This window comes from Carcharodon carcharias, chromosome 7 (genome assembly GCF_017639515.1).
Source record: "Carcharodon carcharias isolate sCarCar2 chromosome 7, sCarCar2.pri, whole genome shotgun sequence".
Taxonomy (NCBI): domain Eukaryota; kingdom Metazoa; phylum Chordata; class Chondrichthyes; order Lamniformes; family Lamnidae; genus Carcharodon; species Carcharodon carcharias.
Window position 1 is genome coordinate 59,152,920 of NC_054473.1, and position 20,101 is coordinate 59,173,020.

Below are 20,101 nucleotides of genomic sequence, written 5' to 3' on the forward strand. Positions count from 1 at the left end.
GGTTTCCCCTGAGGTTAACACTTACTGAAGCTCACCTACAAATTTTTGGTGCTTTCAGAATTGAGGACAGAAGTGGAAAATGTTGCCCAATCGTCACGCATTCTCCTCCAAGTAGCAAGGACACAGGTCTAAAATCATGAGCAAAACCTAACACATCTACAAAATAGACTCCCTGGAAAGTAGTAAATACTGTAGACCAACTGATTTAAAGAGCTTAAATTAGGAATGTATAAGTACTGGTTTACGGATTTATTCCATGGATTCTGAGCAGATTACTGGTGCTCTGGGATCACAGAATTGTGCATTTCAACCTCCCGAAAAATGGTAAAAATCTCAGAATATCAGTCACAAGAAATCAAAGACCATGATAAAATATTGGGCAATTTATGCACAATATCTCTCCTGGTATTGAACTGCCTCTCCTCCAACTTATAGTCAACAAACCCATAGAACATTCTTTAACAGCACTATAAAATTAGCACTTTCCCTGCCTGTCACACTGTGTCAAACACAAAAAACAACAAATGTACAGAGAAACTTTCCAAGAGCAGAAAACACTGGAGCAGGGATGCCTGCAACCTCTTAAGTAACCTTACCAAATCACAAAATAAAGACCAAGTCAAAGTTGTGGTTTGCGGCCTGAAAGCAAGGAAATTCCACCCAGTGACTGCTTAACAATGAAGCCTGGTGGCCTTACTCACCTTAGCACAATAATGAAAGAGGTCATCCAACTTATCGTCATAAGATCTCTTAGTAATATGCCAAAAATGGCACGCCTAATGTATGGGAACATAGCAATGCAAATGTCATAATTTGCTATATATGCAAAACCACCTCAAAATGCTGGCGCTGTCGAGATTAAGCCTGAAACTGTCAAGCATATTCCAATCTGTAAACCTTCCCCAGCAACAATTAAGCTGAGTGACTTTAGGTAATTCAAATTTAGGATCAACAGGAAGTGCCATCTTAAAAACAGCTACACTTTATCAGCTGAATGAATACACCAAGATTTGGCCCATTACAATGTGCAGTGAAAAGCGTAACAGTTGCTGTTAGATTTGCCCCTACATCCTTCAACTTAAAAACTATTTGCCCACTAAGTTGCTTAAAGTGTGAGCCAATAATGGTGGGATGAGATACAGGACATCTGGGATCCGAGTGACCAGAGTATCTCCTTAACAAACCAGACTTAAGGACTTGGATGTAAACACTGGGAAGGAGGATGAATCAGAGTGGGTAAATTCAATGTCAAATAAGGTATAGAAAGAGAGAAAGGAAGGAAGGATCAGAATGCGAACATACATACAAACATATGAATTAGGAGGAGGTGGTCACTCGGCCCTTCAAGCCTGCTCCGCTATTCAACAAGAACATGGCTGATCTGATTTTAACCTCAACTTCACATTACTGCCTACCCTCTTGCTTATCAAGAATCTATCTACCTCTGCCTTAAAGATATTCAAGGACTCTGCCTCAATCACCTTTTGAGGAAGAGAATTCCAAAGTCTCGCAACTCTCTGAGTGAAAAGTTTTTATTTTATCTCTGTCCGAAATGGGCAACCCCTTATTTTTGAAGCAGTGACCCCGAGTTCTAGATTCTCCCACAAAGGGAAACATCCTCTCCACATCCACTCTGTCATGTCTCCTCATATGTTTCAATCAAGTTGCCTCTTACTCTTCTAAACTCCAGTGGATGCAAGCCCAGCCTGACCAGCCTTTCCTCATAGGACAACCCACCCATTCCTGGTATTAATCTAGTAAGCTTTCTCTGAAGCGCTTCTAATGCATTTACATCTGTGCTCAAATAAAGAGACCAATACTGTACACAGTACTCCAGATGTGGTCACACCAATGCCCTGTATAACTGAAGCATAACCTCCCCACTCTTCTATTCAATTCCCTTTGCAATAAATGATATTATTTATAATGGCATCGCGAATTACTTTCTGCACCGCATACTAGCTTTTTGCCATTCATGCACTAGGACACTCAGATCCCTCTGCGTCCTCTCACCATTTAGATAATATGCTTCTCTTTTATTCTTCTTTCCAAAATGGACAACCTCATATTTTCCCACATTATACCCCTTTTGCCAGGTCTTTGCCCACTCTCCTAACCTATTTATATCCTTCTGTACCCTCGTTATGTCCTCTTTACAACTTCCTCTCCTACCTATCTTTGAGTCATCAGCAAACTTAGCAACCAGACCATCAGTCCCTTCATGCAAACATTTATATAAACTGTAAAGAGATGAGGTCCCAGCACTGATCCCTGTGGCACATAACTCGTCACAACCTGCCAACCAGAAAATGAACCATTTATGTCTACCCGATTTCCTGTTCGCTATCCAATCTGTTATCCATGCTAATATGTTAACCCCCACACCATGAGCTTTTATTTTCCGCAATAACCTTTGATGAGGCACCTTACCGAATACTTTCCTGAAAATCTAAGTACAGTACATTCCCTTTATCCAGAGCACCTGTTACTTCTTCAAAGAGCTCCAATAAATTTCAGAAAACTCAGTGGACTCTGCCTGATTCCCTTGAAGTTAAGTAAGTGCCCTGTTATAACATATTTAATAGCAGCTTCTAATGTTTTCCCTATGACAGATGTTAAGTTAACTGGCCTATAGTTTCCTGCTTTGTCTCCCTCCCTTTTTGAATAAAGGAGTTAAATTAGCTATTTTCCAATCCAATGGAAGCTTCCCCAATTCTAGTGAATTTTGGAAAATTAAAACCAACACATCAGCTTTCTCACTAATCACTTCTTTTAAGACCCTAGGATGAAATCCATCAGGACACCTGGACTTGTCAACCCGCAGTTCCGGCAATTTGCTAAGTACCATTTCCCTGGTGACAATCATTTTTCTGGGTTCTTCCCTCCTTCCAATTCCTGATTTACAGCTACTTTTGGGATGTTTCTTGTAAACTCTATAGTGAAGACCAATGCAAAATGCCTGTTCAATTAATCTGCCATCGCCTTATTTTCCATTATTAACTCCCAGACTCACTTTCATTTGTTCCAGTGAAGCTCAACGCAAACTGGAGGAACAGCACCTCATCTTCCGACTAGGCACTTTACAGCCTTCCGGACTGAATATTGAGTTTAACAATTTTAGATCATGAACTCTCTCCTCCATCCCCAACACCTTTCCGATTCATCCCCCCTTTTTTTTTCCAATAATTTATATAGATTTTTCTTTTCCCACCTTCCATTATTTTTAAATGTATTTCCATCTCTACCTTTTAGTCTTTTTTGAATCCTTCACCCCACCCCCACTAGGGCTATCCGTACCTTGCTTGTCCTGCTTTCTACCCTTAATTAGCACATTCCTCAGATAATATCACCACCTTCAACACCTTTGTCCTTTTGTCTATGACATCTTTTGGTTATCTCCACCTATCACTGGCCCTCTATCCAGCTCTTCTTGTTCCACCCCCCTTAAACCAGCTTATATTTCACCTCTCTTCTATTTTTACTTAGTTCTGTTGAAGGGTCATTCGGACTCGAAACGTTAACTCTCCGCATATGCTGCCAGACCTGCTGAGTTTTTCCAGGTATTTTTGTTTTTGTTTTGGATTTCCAGCATCTGCAGTTTTTTGCTTTTTTCTATAGAACCAATGCTCACTTTGTTAACTCTTCTCTTTTAAATGTCTATAGAAACTCTTAATATCTTTCTTTATATTTCTGGCTAGCTTCCTATCATATTCTAATTTTTCCCTCCTTTTCATTCTTTTAGTCATTCTTTGCTTTTTTTTTACATTCTGTCCGATCTTCTGACTTGCACTCATCTTTGCGCAATTAGTTAATTCTCGTTGGAATGTATCTATGCATTCTGAAATATTCCCTTGAATGTGTGCCACTGCATCTCTATTGACCTATCCCTTAACCTAAATTGCCAGTTCACTTCCGCTAGCTTGGCAATTACCCTTAAATATCAGTTTTAGACTAACTCTTCTTTCCCTCAAATTGAATGTAAAATTCAATCATATTATGATCACTGCTACCTAGGGGCGCTTTCACTATGAGGTCAATTAATCAATCCTATCTCGTTGCACAATACTAGGTCCAGTAACGCCAGGTCCCTGGTTGGCTCCACAACGTGCTAATCTAAGAAATTATCCAGAAAAAATTCTATGAATTCATCATCTATGCTACCTTTGCCCATCTAGTTGCTCCAGTCTTTAAGGGAGAGAAAAAAATGAAAAAATTCTTAAATATTTAATGAAAATTTGACATTTTTAAAGTCTCCTTGAAAACTTTAGCACTTGAAAGGAAAGACAGGGCACACCAGTGCTAGTTAATTTTAAGTGCCAGTGGCCATTTTCAGCAGCTGCTTGGTAATAGTTAACAATGTTGTTAAAGGGGTACTTACACTAATTGCTAGCTCTAAATACCTGTGGTATCTGACAGGCAAATACAGCAACTTCATGGCATTCAATGCATTTCAATGACAATGCAAATAGGAAGATGCGGTTTTCAGGAAGTGAAAGGCAGAGTGGTGCAACTTGATTTCCAACTTTTGAATTCCCATATTTAACTGTGCATCTACTCCTTACTTGAAGTTGCTGCACCATTAATGATAATTAACAGCAAATGCCTTTGGCCTCAACATTTGAACTTTGAGGAGATTTTAAAAATGTCAAATTTTCAATGCCAGATTTTAATTTAACATTAAAAACTTTACTTTTCCATTTTTTTTCTCTTAAGCCAATTCTGCTTTCCCTCTTTGGCTTCTCTTTCTGTATCTTATTTGATCTTGTATTTACCCAATTTATTTCACCCTCGTTCCCTTTGTCTTTCCCATGTCTACTTCTCAATTCTTAAATCAGATTGGTTTTGAGCTGAACAATGCAGGGGCAGTCGTACTAATGGCAGCTGTTAGGTGCCCCTGTGACACCAAAATCTGACCCATGGCGACATGCAGTGAAAAGTGTAAGCCAGCACTTCCTGTTGGACCTATATTTTAATTATTGCAAGTAAACATAATTTGATAGCATCCACTTAATTGTTGTTTTCTGGGGAAACTGCAGATTAGAACATGTCTGTCAGTTTTAAGCTTCAGCTAAAAGGCACCAGCATAATAAGGTTGCTTTGCATTATAGAGTAAATTGTGACATTTGTACTATAATGTCTCCATATACTATGTGTGCCATTTTTAATTTATTGTTGGCACATCTTGTGTGATGATGATGATAGTAACTTGGTTGACAGATAATATGGCCCAATATTCTTGTTACATGACAACTTATCATCTGGATTACCACGAGCAACACCAAAAACCAACTCGTCTTCAAAAAATAAGAGATGAAGGTCTGACCATGCTAGAACTGATATTTTACTGACACACAGGAATATTCAAAACAGTCAGTTTTGCATTTAACTGGAACAGCTGCTCTCTCTCTCTGACACTCACACGTACACACACACACTTTGTCCTGAGTGCTGTGAAGATCAACTTAAAAGTCTATATCATTCTAGACAATTGTAGACTTAGGCAGTAGGTTGAATCCCTATCAGAAAAACCAGCAAGTTAAATGATTCATTAATTATATTGTGGTGTAGAATTATGTTCTGCTGTGAAAACAAGTCACTAAGTGCTAATTCTCAAAACAATAAAAAAAAATTTCCTTATAGAACACAAGCCTCAGATTTAAAAGCAAGTTATCCTCTGAGGCGCTACACTTCAAACTCGGGGTTTTTTTTGCAAATATTCATTCATACTCCAACATATGGTCAGCAACCTAAACTGAAGCTTGCTTGCAAAGATTTTGTGAGCAGCCTTCCAAGACTGTCACTTTGCTCGAGCCTCTTTTCTCAAACAATCTGACAGCAAGAGTGGAACCTTTGACTACAGACTTGGTTACCTGCCACATTTTTCAACTTTATCAAGAACCTGCATATTGTCACATGGTAGACAGCTGTTTGAAGCACAAAGTGACATTTTCTAATGCATATTTTGTGTGAAAATATTGTGTAGCAAAGGGAACGTGTCAAAGTCTTTGAAGGGTTTTCAAGACAGCAGTAAATTGTCAGAGGGAAAAAAAAGGCAACTTGAACAGAAATAAAACCTGCAGTGCACAAATGAAAAAAGTAACAGTTTGAAAAAGAATTACATGTGGTACAGTACAACAATAAATTTCATATAGCATATTTTGGCAGCCACTTTTCCTTATATATATTCAATAAGGTGGACAGTGTCACCTAGCAACTCAATAGGACTATGCAAATAACTAAAATAATTTATGCAGGTTAATCACAATCTTACTGGCAGTTTACAGGCTATGTAAATGCCCTTGCGGTTTTCTGCAATTACTCAATTGTATCCTTTAGTTTTAAGACATACTTGACTTTCTGGATCCAAATGCAGTAGTCTGTGATGTAGAGGTCATTAAGAAGGTATGCAGGGTCACTCTCTTTGAAGATCTTATGGATGCCTAGCAGGCACTTCAGAACAGCGGACTTACCTGGTGTAAAGAGAACATAAATATTTAAGTAAACCCTGAATAAATATTGCTGTGTTCCACCAACATGTTTAAAAAGTTTGAGATGCTAGTTAGACTGAACCAATCATTTGCACCAAAGACAACATAAAACCAAATACTTCGTTCACAACTAAACCCTAACAACTAACTAATGGGGATTATTTTCCAGTCATTTAATTTTTAAATTGCTGACATGGCTTTACTTTAATATAATGTATCTGCAAAACTGAAAGAACAAGGTTTCTGTAGCCTTTTGTTTCTTGCTTTGGTGGCATGCTTACTTCGTCATGCATTTCTAAGATGAAAAGAATAATTCAAAAGATATGAGGCTCTGCCCTCATATTCTAATTTCAAAATGGCTCTGGTTGTTATAATTTTGCATTTTAGCCATGAAAAGATTGATAGCTCATGCTGTTAACTATTAATAACTGAATTTCTACACACTTCCAAAAATATCTAATTTTCTTGTAAAAACAAAGAAGTATTTCATGGTGTTTCTTATTCCCAAATTTGACTTGGATTAGAGCAATAGAGAACTACTATAGTATTTTTCCTGGTTAATCATTCTGCAGTTCTAGTGATGTTACCTCACATCTCTACAAAATGCACTTTCTGCATACAGCCATTATGTATAACCTGACTGATTCCTGGGATGGGGAGGCGGAGGGATGGTATCTTATGGAGAAAGGTTGGACAGGTTGGGCCTGTGTCCATTGAAGTTCACAAGATTGAGAGGTGATCTTATTGAAACACACAAAATCCTGAGGGGACTTGATAGGGTGGATGCTGAAGGGATGTTTCCCCTTATGGGAGAGACTAGAACCAAGGGACACAATTTAAAAATAAGATGTCTCCTTTTTAAGATGGAGAAGAGGGTAATTCTTTTCTCTGAGGAGGGCCATTGGTCTGTGGAATTCTCTTGCCCAAGGAGCAGTGGAGGCAGGGTCATTGAATATTTTTAAGGCTGAGTTAAGTAGATTCTTGATTGACAAGGGTGTCAAAGGTTTGGTTCTCTTGTAGGCTATTATCCTGTCCTGTCTTCAACAATTCTGTCTTCATCCAATACCAATGCATGTAATTCCAGGAAAGATCACTGGATAAGTACCAGCAATTAGAATCCTCATCTGTTTGCTAAAGCCATTTCTAGTGCTTCCACCATGCTGGGTTAAAATTGGCTAATTCGATAATCAGGGATTGGCTTTGCCTTCTTACTAGTTTCTATAACACAATGCCACACCACTGAGTGAACTTACAGTCGATACTGGAATTGAAGGTGATGAGAATGTGTGCTTGGAAAATTGCTCAGCGATGATGCAAAAACATCTACTAGCTGAGAAAGACACACTCAGCGACACCATTCAGAAGTAGATTCATGGAGTAACCATGTCAGGATGTCTCAATCAATAAAGATCAATTGAATAAAGTATTTAAGAGTCTCTGGCTGGTTGCCACATCTGTAAGCATCATTTTTTTGCACAACCTCTGCATGATTATTCCAGCACAACGGCTCTGCAACAGTCAAACTTGGATGGGTGGGGATTTTTTTTAATGTTTATATTAAAGATTCTTTCCTCTCAAGTGATGTTACACTTCAGCTTCTTAATTGCAGAATAATGAAAAAAGGGTAGTTTTTACATGTTCAAATAGTCATTTAGTAGCGCAGAACTCGAATATTGCTGAAAATATAGACATGCTGTCAAAGCTTTTTGTCTAGAACTCATCAGGACAGATGCAAGAATGCCAAATTTAAAAGGGAGCAATAATTTATACTGCATGAGAAAAGGGGCTATGATTGGTTGGTAAGTTAGCTCTGATTTGTTGAGGCACTGCTATGGCGAATGTACCAGGGAGCTACTGCCCACCATGCTATTGTTTATTCATAAAAGGTGCAATGTCTGGACATATTCCTTTTGCTTGCAGAGGACAGGTCCCTGGATGTGAATTTACGTAGCTTCTAGCAAGTGTAAGTGAACTACACTGAGAGTCCGGCTTGGGCTGTTTATGTAACTTTTAGCACACTTGGAGTTGCTCAGCGGATGCTGCCCAATCGCAGAATCACATCTAACATTAGAAAGTGGGCCAAATCTTCCAAAGAGTGGAAATCACCATCGGATAGCCACTCTGCTCATTTTCTTTATTACATAGTCAGAGCTCCGCATTTCTCAATCGGGCTTCTAAACCAGGCCTCTTCAAAAACGTGGAGAGCACCTGTTCTGGGAGTCTTTCCTCTTAAGGCAGGATCATCAGGGTGGGGTGGGGGGGAAGCCAAGCCATGCTCTCTTTTTACAGCATTTCATTAAGTCTTCATTCATTACCACACCAAAAAGCTTTGGGATATTTAAATAGCTATTTAATGTATTAGTGAATGACTGAGAGTGGGTGGGATGCCAGCTGGGAGAGTGCCAGTTGGGTAGGGTGCATGGTTGCAGAGTTGGTAAGATGCATGCTGGTAGCGCGGCAGAGTCATGAAGGCTGGGCCAAGAGGAAGAAGGCTGGAGAGGGAGAGTCAGAGGTTCGGGGCAGAGAGAGTCAGAGGATCAACTGGGGGGTGATCGAGGGGGATAGTCAATGGGGAGTCGGGGTGACAGTGTATAATTACCTTGGAGTTAGACATTGGTTTTTTCGTGTCTAACATTTCCTGGGTAACTATCCAGGTATGTGAGCTGGGTCCCTCTGAAGTCTCTGACTCTAAGCATTGGAGACTTTTGCAGAGGGTTCTGGATGCAGATAAATCGTCCATCGCAAGTTGAAACTTCATGGGCAATTCCCATCAAGTCTTTGCGCTAGGACCTCCAAGGGGTCCCCCAGCACATCTTCTGGGGTGCTCCAGGGTACAACCAGCCAGTGGCCGGAAGACCTGGGTCATAATGTTCTGCGTTTTGCAAGCATGGGTTGGTTGAGTACCATCAGTAATCTGCCTGTAGCAAATAGCTGAAGGGATGAGCTGTCTAATACAATCCGCCAATCTTTGGGGCGGATTGCACATATACCTAATGAAGCTCATTCTGGCCATCTTCCAACTTTGATCCATTGTTCCACCTCTTCAATAGTGCCACTTAGGTTGAATTGGTAGCAGTCTCTTTTCAGAATCAAAAGATTGTGGGGTCAAGCCCCACTTCAGACTTGATCACATAGCCCAGTTTTAAATATCAGTGCAGGATGAGACCTTAAACAGGGAACCCCTCTAGTTACCAACTCATAACGCAATAAAAGAACCTGAAGTACTGCTTGAAAAAAGGCAATTATCTCAGCATCCCGGTAACACTGCACCTTCCCACCAACAGTTCCAAAGCAAATGATCTTATTCTCCATTTGCTGTCTGTAGCATCATGCATTAGTGATCTCACTTCAAAAAGTAACTGATTCATTGTAAAGTGTCTTGGTACATCTTGAGGATGCAATCAGGTGCTCAAACAAAATAAGTCCTTTCTTTCTCCAAAATGTTGGGCCAAGTATTTCTAGCAAATTAACAGTGTAACAATATACTCCATGACTAATGCACAAGTCCACCAGATTCAATTCCAGAAAGCCAGGATAGAACCTGGAGCACAAGCTGGACTTTCATTAGCTTCTATTTACAGAGATACGCATTAAAAACATCCTCCTCCTAAACCAAACACAACTGTTTCAGTTAGTTTCTATTCTTAGGGGCTCAAGTGAATCCCCCATTAATGCCACGCCCTGGACACAATTAAAAACACAACTAATATACAATTAACATGCCAACAATCTCAGGTTATGAAGAGATACAATAGGTTGCAAAGCTCCAAAGCTTGCTGGTTAATTTGCACCACTCTTGGGTTTGTCTTGCAAAAACAGCATCTCATCCTTAAATTTCCCGTTACTTTTAAGAACTGACTTTAGTTCACGTTAATTGCCTATTAAATCCACTGCAGAAAGTTATGGTTTAGAATTAATAGCAGAAGTACCTTTTTATCAATGTAATAATTGTTACTGAAATGCCAATCCATCTCTCCTGCCAAGCAAGAGAACAATTTAACTGCGTGGTTAGAGATTTGACTTTTTCAATATTTTAAATGTATTTTCTTACATTTCCTTTGTCCCTTTTCTCTCTGAAGCAAATCATTTTCTCCCCTCTCTATTTATCTTTCAGTACCTGATTTGACTGGATTCCACTCAGTTGTTGCTATTTCTTTCATAATCTTTAAATCTCGCTGTTTAAGGAGACACATTGTTGGTGCCATCACTCATTAAAGGCCCAGTTGCCTTCTTGCCTTCACCTTCATTAACCCCATACCTCCAGTTAATTGTGACACAAATTTTAGTCAAACCAAAGGACGCAGGAAAAAGTCCTAACAGAATACACTGTGAAATGCCCTGGTTCTGAAAGCTTTGGTCTAGTATATCCTAATTAAAAAACTCATGATTATAGCATAAACCATAATTCATTTTGACACAAGCAGCATTTCTTCACAACATATCAGGGCATTTGTGACCAGGGACAAATGGGAATCTTCTAGTTAGTGGGAAATTCCTAGTCTTTTGGTTTGGGATGAAACAAATCAACTATTTTTGTTACTAGAAGCAGCAAGGTTTCACTACAAAACTACTTCATGTAAAAATCCTGCATGGAAACAGAGAGGTTGGTATTAAAACAATACATTCATGCACTGAGTGACAAAAGATCGATCTACTGCTGTTTGCACACGAGCTTCCTCCACAGGTCAAGTCTCATTAGTTTCAGCATGATTGAGAGAATAAATTAGCTCTTCAGAAGAACCTAGTTACTGCCAATCAAACAGAATGCCTGGCAGGTCATGGCGTGGTCATGTCATCAAGAGTCTGGAAAAGGCAAAATAAGGACTTCATAATTACTTTTATTAAGATTAATTAATTGCTTAAATCCCCAAGCAGCTGAGGTATTAAATGTAACAGTGGGCACAGTTACCAGCAAATAAGGAAAGTTTTGCTGAGCTAGATAATATCAGCTGCAGCAATATTTGGGGCCCTACAACTCTCCTTTGTGATACCAAGCTAAGGAGTTGACAATAAGCCAGGCTTCCTGCTCATTATGATCCTGTTAATTCCAGTTGTAAAGTATGAGCGTGTGGATTTCAGGTGAGTTGCCTTACCTTTGATGCCCACTAAAGTTAAATAGCCTGGGAAGATTCACAAGGTTCATGCCTGAAGAAGTGGACAAAATGACTGAAGACCAGCAAGGTGAAATCGTATTACAAATTAAGAGGTATAATCTTAAGTGTTCATAAGAAATAATAGAAGGCCATTTGGCCTACCAAGCCTTCTCCGCCTTTCACTAAGATCATGGCTGATCTGATTTTTTTTAGTATATCTTCACACACACACTTTATTCTCTTTGAGCAATAGTGGGGAAGTGGTGGAAGGATTCCCCAGCTGATTATCAGCCCGTTGAACCGTGTCATGAATGCTCCTTCTTTGGCCAACAAGTTCTGGCATGGGACTTTAACTCGGAGCTTCTGGGCCAGAGATAGGAACGCTACCACTGTGCCACAAGACCCCTGCCGATCTGATTGGAGGCTTAACACCAATTTTCGAGCCTGTCTCCCATAGCCCTTGACTCCCTTGTCAGTCAAAAATCTGTCCAACTCAACTGTGAGAATATTCAATGACCCAGCCTCCACTGCTCTTGTGGAAAAGAATTCCTAACAACCCTCAGAAGAAATTCTTCCTCATCTCTGCCTTAAATGGGAGGCTCCTTATTTTAAGCTGTGCCCCCATGTTCTAGATTCCTCCACAAGAGGAAACATCTACCCTGTCAAGTCCCCTCAGAATCTTACGAACATACAAATTAGGAGCAGGAGTAGGTCCATCTTATACATTTCAATCAGATCACCTCTCTCATTCTTCTCAACTTCAAATATAAGCCTAACCTGCTCAAACTTTCCTCATAAGGCCAAAAATCAGCCTAGTGAACCTTCTCTGAACTGTTTCCAATGCAAGCAAATCCTTCCTTAAGGAAGGAGACCAAAGCTGTACGCAGTACTTTAGGTGCAGTCTCATCAATGTCCTGTACAGTTATTGCAAGACTTCCCTGCATTTATACTCCATCCCACTTGCAATAAATGACAACAATCCATTTGCCTTCCTAATTATTTGGTGAACCTGCATCCTAACTTGAAGAGGAAGAACATATATTGATAAATCTGCAAGTACAGAATATTGTTTCAGCTCGGCAAGGATGTGGGAACCAAGAAAAAAATATTAGAGAGGAATACCAGGGTGCATAAAATACTGGGAAGGACAGATGGCACTAGTATAGAGAGTATTAAGTTAATAGGCAAAGTCCAGGTAAGGGAGAAAGCAACAAAACCTAAATCAGGATAACTATGTATGTATGTGAATGCACTGAGTATAGTAAATAAGATTGGGGAGTTCTAGACACAGATTGCCATGTGGAAATATGATGTTGTGGCGATAACAGAGACTTGGCTTAAGGAAGGGCAGAACTGGGTGTTAAATATTCCTAGGTACAAGGTGTTCAAAAGAGATATGAAACCGGAGGAAAGGAGGAGGGGTGACGGTATTGGTTAAGGAGAGCATTACAGCGCTGGAGAAAGAGGATGTCCCAGAGGGTTCAAGGACAGAATCAAATTGGCTAGAGCTAAGGAACAAAAAGGGTGCAATTACATTGCTCTGTGTAGTCTATAGACCACCAAATAGTGAGAAGGACATAGAAGAACAAATCTGCAGGGAAATTACAGAGAGATGCAGACATTATAGAGTAGTTATAACGGGGGACTTTAATTACCTGAATGTAGACTGGTATAGTAATGGTATAAAGGGCGGAGAGGGGCAAAAGTTCCTAGATTATGTTCAGGAGGTTTTTCTACAGCAGTATGTGTCTAATTTAACAAGAAGGGATGCATTATTGGACCTGGTTCTTGGAAATGAGGCGGGCCAAGCAGATCAAGTGTCAGTGGGGGAGCATTTAGGAGGCAGTGATCATTGTATTGTGTGTTTTAGGATTATGATAGAAAAGGACAGTAGGCAATCCAGATTAAAAGTAATTAACTGAACAAGAGTCAACTTCGATGGGGCAAGAACGGAGCTGGGACAGTTGACTGGAACAAAAGATTGGCAGGAAAAACTGTAGCTGAACAATGGGCTACCTTCAAAAAAAGAATTGGCTTGGGCACAATCACGGTACATTCCATCGAAAGGGCTAATAAACACAGAGCTCCCTGGATGAAAAAGGAGATTGGAATCAAGATAAAAAAGAAAAAGTGTGCTTATGACAGGTGTCAGGTAGAAAATGCAATTGAGAACCAAGAGGAATGCAGGAAGCTCAGAGGTGAGGCGAAAAAGCATAGTAGAGAAACGAAGAGGGATTATGAGAAAAGGCAACATAAAGGGGAATCCCAAAGTCTTCTATTGGCATATACATAGTAAAAGGGTGGTAAAAGGAGGAGTAGGGCCAATTAGGGACCTAAAAGGGAATTTACCCATGGGCGAAGAGGCCATGACTGAGGTACTAAATGAATACTTTGCATCTATTTTTACCAAGGAGATAGATTCTACCTAGGTCATGGTGACAGATGTGGAAACTCTGTCACGAGATGGGTTCAAAATTGATAATCAGGAAGTGTTGAGCAGACTGTCAGTACTTAAAGTTGACAAGGCACCAGCTCTGGATCAGATGCATCCAAGGATATTGAAGGAACTGAGAGTAGAATTGCAAGGGCACTGGCCATAATCTTTCAGTCTTCCCTAAACTCAGGGGTAGTCCCAGAGAACTGGAGAAATGCAAACATTACGCCCTTGTTCAAAAAAAGTTGTAAGGATAAGCCCAGCAATTACAGGCCAGTCAGTTTAACTTCAGTGGTGGGCAAGGTTCTAGAAACAATTGTTTGGGATAGAATTAGTAGTCACATGGAAAAATATGGGTTGATTACGGAGAGCCAGCGTGGGTTTCTGAAGGGAAAATCGTGTTCAACTAACTTGGAGTTTTTTGAAGTGGAAAGAGAAAAGGTCGATGAGGGTAATGTTGTTGATGTGGCGCACATGGACTTTGAATAAGCATTTGACACAGTGCTACACAGCTGACTTGTGAGAAAACTTATTGCTCATTGAATAAAAGGGACAGTAGCAACATGGATACAAAATTGGCTGAAACATAGGAAGCAAAGAGTAATGGTCAATGGATGTTTTTCAGGCTGGAGGAAGGTGTGGTGGAGTTCCCCAGGGACCCTTGCTTTTCCTTATATATATTAATGATATAGATCTTGGTGTGCAGGGGACAATTTCAAAGTCTGTGGCTGATACGAAGCTTGGAAGTGTTGTGAACTGCGAGGAGGATGGTGTAGAACTTCAAAAGGACAAACACAAGTTGGGTGGAGTGGGCAGATAGGTGGAAGATGAACTTCAATGCAGAGAAGTGTGAGGTGATGCATTTTGGTAGGAAGAACATGGAAAGACAATATAAAATAAGGGGTGGAACTTTGAAGGTGATGCAGGAGCAGAAAGACTTGGGTGTATATTTGCATAGATCATTGAAGGTGGCAGGACAGATGGAGAGAACAGTTAATAAAGCATATAGTATCCTGGGCTTTGTTAATAGGAGCATAGAGTACAAGAGCAGGGAGGCTATGCTGAATCTTATAAGACACTCGCTAGACCTCATAATATTGTGTACAGTTCTGGGCACCACACTATAGGAAGGATGTGAACGCATTGGAGAGAGTGCAGAAGAGGTTTACAAGAATAGTTCCAGGGATGAGAAACTTCAGCTATGAGGATACATTGGCAAACTTGGGACTGGTTTCCTTGGAGAGGAGAAGGTTGAGAGGGGACTTGATAGAAGTTTTCAAAATCACGAGTGGGCTGGATAGAGGAGATAGGGAGAAGCTGTTCCCACTCATAAAAGGTTCAAGAACGAGAGGGCACAGGTTTAAAGTGATTTACAAAAGAGGCAAATGTGACATGAGAAAAAACTTTTTCACACAATGAGTGGTTTGGGTCTGGAATGTACTGCCTGGAAGTATAGTGGAAGCAGGTTCAATCGAGGCATTCAAAAGATTATTTGAATGATTATTTGAATAGAAACAATGTGCAGAGGTGTGGTGAAAAGGTAGGGCAATGGTACTAGGTCATAATGCTCATTCGGAGAGCTGTTGCAGACATGATGGGTTGAATGGCCACCTTTTGTCCTATTAAGATTCTGTGATTCTGAGGAAAAGAATAAATAAAAATCTGCCCCAAAAAATACCAACTACCCGCATATTCTGGTGTCTAAATTCTCAAAATATTGAATGGGCAGCATTTTACTTTAACTTTCTTGCACAGGATTCTGATAAAGGGAAACTTTCCAAAATTTAAATTGACATCATTATTTGTGACAAGGATCATACAGAAATGAACTGAGAACCTATGAAACGTTTACACTGAATTTATAGCTACAATCATTCTTTAGTAAATTTCTCCAAGGCAGTAAGGGATAAGCAATAAATGCTGGCTTAGCCTGCGACGCCCACATCCCATAAATGAATAAAATTTAAGAAAACTGTTATAAGGAGAAAATGCTGAGATTTTTGATTTTTACAACTATTCAAGCAACAGAGTTCACAGGCCAAAATTCATGTAAAAAGCCATGAAGTATAAATGCAGGTCAGACACAGGTCAAAGCTGTAGCAGTAACTACCTCCTGCACACCTCCCCCCACCACGTTCTGCTCAAGGATGATCCAACTTGGCAGAGTGTGCGCTTCCTTCAAAGTGTCTTTCAGATGCACCATGATTTTCTTAATAATATACAGACTGCAGCCAATGTCAGATTAACACAGTTTCAAGTCTCAGGGAAAAACAACTTCTTGCTACCTTGTTTTAAAAAGGAGAAAAAGAGTGAGGGAGGGACAGGCAGAGACAGACAGAAGTGGCACAAAACATTACATATCCTTAGCCTTCAAGACTACATTCAACTGTTCATACAAACTCGATAGAAATGCATCTTACCTTCTTTAATTACAGCAGCTTAAGAAACGGTTTCAATGCAGATACAAAGAAAATAGGAGGGGTAGACCATTCAGCCCTTCAAGCCTGCTCCACTATTCAATATGGTCATGGCTGATCCTCTATCTCAACGCCATACTCCTGCACTCTCTCCATGCCCTTTAACATCTTTAAAGTCCAGAAATCTATTTCCTTCTTAAATATATTCAGTGACTTGGCCTTCACAGCCTTCTGTGGTAGGGAATTTCACCACCCTCTGAGTGAAGAAGTTTCTCCTCATCTCAGTCCTAAATGGTCTACCCGGTATCCTGAGACTGTGACCCCTGGATCTCGACCGACCGACCAACCAGCACCACCCCCCCCACTCCAGAGGAAATATCATCCCCAGTCTGTCTATCCCTATTAGAATTTTAAAATGTTTCAATGAGATCTCCACTCATTCTTCTAAACTCCAGTGAATACAAATTATTCGGCCCAATCTCTCCTCATACGACAATCCTGCCATCCCAGGAATCAGTCTGGTGAACCTTCGCTGCACCCGCTCTATGGCAAGTATATCATTTCTTTTGAAAGTATTTCAACAAATAACACTTTTTTAGTCTAAATTAGTATTTGCAGCTTCATGCAAACATTAAAACTGACATACTGAGATATTTAATAGGATTCTTTTGCAGGTTTTCATTATTGCGAAGACCTTCCTGTTTGTATCACTGGCTGTGGCCTTCTCCCCATTGCGAGGTTTCCAGCTCAGGTAAATGAATCATTGCTGAGATTCAGCAGAAAGCTTTCGTCATTGGTTCCAAATGTGATATTTGGAGCAGACTTAAATTTTTAATAAAGGCAGGAGTGTGTCAGAACAAAAAAGCACGTGCCACTAATAATTGTCAATTCTGAGTCATCAATTTATGAAACACCAGTATGAGTCAGAGTGGGAAATTCATGAGTATTTTATGAGCATGTAAATACATCAATCAATGGAGGAAATGCATTAAGAACATAATAACATAAGAAACAGGAATAAGGGTAGACCATTCGGCCCCTCGAGCCTACTCCGCCATTCAATAAGGTCACGGCCAATCTCCTTGTGTTTCGATTTCTACATTCCCATCTATCCCCGATAACCTTTGATTCCCTTGCCTAACAAGGATCTATATACCCTTACCTTAAAAATATTTAATGGTCCCGCCTCCACCGCCTTCTGAGGCGGCGAATTCCAAAGACGCACAACCACAGTCGCATTGGACATTGTGCCCCTCTCCACTGGTTCTGGCGGCAGAACTACAGGAACAGTTGCTCCCACTGGTGGATTGAGTGCTCAACTACCCATTTCAGCTGCGGCCGGGATCAAAAGTCACAAATCCATGACCTTCAAACAATTGCAGGTGTTTGCACAGTGCTGTGGGTGTTGTGCGGCATGAAGACGACGACTGGCATACAACCGCGAATGAAGAGTCTGGTAACTCATTTTGATTGTTATTACCATTCCCAGCTTTAAACATCAAAATAGGTCATCATTTATTCAGGAGGTAGATGTGAAAATTAAGACGATCTCAGCCTCCTCCCCGCCCCACCTTTGAATTCATCAATGACCCAATCTCACTGCACCAATCCTGAATCCTTTCAGCATAAACGGGGAGGGTACCATGTGGCAGAGGGAGACGAGAAACAGGATGAATATTTCAGTGTTAAGTTTACAATTCTATTCCCTCTTTTAGATCTTAGGTTCTCAAGGCAGAACTTGTGACATTTTATCATTCCTCTGTAATTCTTACTTTTCAATCTTCCCTCTCACCCTACGTGAATCGCCTCACCTCTGCACATCCTAGTAGCAGAACTGAGATGAAGATGAAACATATTTGGGACACTGTAAAAGAACAGAGCAATAACTGCACCACTTCCGTTAAGCTTCATTTTTAATTGTTACAATCTGCACAAAATTAGTCAACTGATCTTATGAGTGTCTGATTCCAATGGGATCTCACACTTTATACATTGCAAACATCTCAAAAACTAGAATTCTGCAAGTATTTCAATTGGTATTGCTAATTTGCGATAACAATGCAAAAATTAATGGAACTGCATTCACACGAGTTGACTAGAAAGGCACCAAGGGGCAATAAAGCACTGCTGGACCACTGGTTTACAAAGTTTTCTTCACGTGAAACACATTGGAAACGTTGACACACTCCCAATGACCCTATGCAAATATTAACTCCAGACACTCTCAGTAAATACTGACACACTCCTATGGGTAACGTGCACAAGGCAGCCACTGAAAGGAAAATGGTGTTTTCCTGGATACAGTAATTAAATGGTAGTACTCAGCAAATATGGAAAAAATGGCGGGGGGGGGGGGGGGAGACACCAAATTCTATAGAGACTGGTTCACAGACAGAAATCTGATGATTTCATGGGTTGCTCGGGATCATCTCAGAGAATCAAGTTTGAAAGTCTATCCAGACACTGGGCTTAGGCAATTCAAATAGAAAACTAATAAAGTGCTAGGATATGTAGCCTGTAAAATTGAATACAGCCCCATGAGATTGCACAAAGACTATAATGCAAGAGACAGACTGAACTACAACACAATGTTCAGTTCTGGTCACCACACAATACCAACTGCAATATTTCTGTCTTATGGCTTCTAAGATGACTTTGTCTTAAGGATTAATTTACCTTGTTTAAGGGTGGGGAGCAGGGAAGGGAATATTTTATCTATTTAAATATAAAACTCTATTAGTTACTGATTGTTCAATGGATTATTCTCCTCACTTAGTTTAGTCTCTGTTTGCTCTCTACCATTAATGGCAGTGCTCACCTACACTTTCTTTGCGGAGAAGAAAAGAGTTGACGTTTCGAGTCCTCATGACCCTTCGACAGAACTTGAGTTCGAGTCCAGGAAAGAGCTGAAATATAAGCTGGTTTAAGGTGTGTGTGTGGGGGGCGGAGAGATAGAGAGACAGAGAGGTGGAGGGGGTTGGTGTGGTTGTAGCGACAAACAAGCAGTGATAGAAGCAGATCATCAAAAGATGTCAACAACAATAGTACAATAGAACACATAGGTGTTAAAGATAAAGTTGGTGATATTATCTAAACGAATGTGCTAATTAAGAATGGATGGTAGGGCACTCAAGGTATAGCTCTAGTGGGTTTTTTTTTTATATAATGGAAATAGGTGGGAAAAGGAAAATCTTTATAATTTATTGGGAAAAAAAAAAGGGGGAAACAGAAAGGGGGTGGGGATGGGGGAGGGGACTCACGACCTAAAGTTGTTGAATTCAATATTCAGTCCGGAAGGCTGTAAAGTCCCTAGTCGGAAGATGAGGTGTTGTTCCTCCAGTTTGCGTTGGGCTTCACTGGAAGCCCAACGCAAACTGGAGGAACAACACCTCATCTTCCGACTAGGGACTTTACAGCCTTCCGGACTGAATATTGAATTCAACAACTTTAGGTCGTGAGTCCCCTCCCCCATCCCCACCCCCTTTCTGTTTCCCCCTTTTTTTTTTCCCAATAAATTATAAAGATTTTCCTTTTCCCACCTATTTCCATTATATAAAAAAAAACCCACTAGAGCTATACCTTGAGTGCCCTACCATCCATTCTTAATTAGCACATTCGTTTAGATAATATCACCAACTTTATCTTTAACACCTATGTGTTCTATTGTAC

At 40.3% G+C, this 20,101-nt stretch overlaps 1 protein-coding gene across 5 annotated transcripts in view; it reads right to left on the reverse strand.

Moving 5' to 3' along the window:
• shq1 (SHQ1, H/ACA ribonucleoprotein assembly factor) overlaps positions 1–20,101 on the reverse strand; it is a 128,313-nt gene that overhangs the window by 40,883 nt on the left and 67,329 nt on the right. For all 5 annotated transcript variants that reach the window (XM_041190776.1, XM_041190774.1, XM_041190773.1 and 2 more), the window contains one exon: positions 6,350–6,470. In XM_041190776.1, coding sequence (XP_041046710.1) covers positions 6,350–6,470 — 121 coding nt within the window. The remainder of the gene's footprint in view (positions 1–6,349; positions 6,471–20,101) is intronic.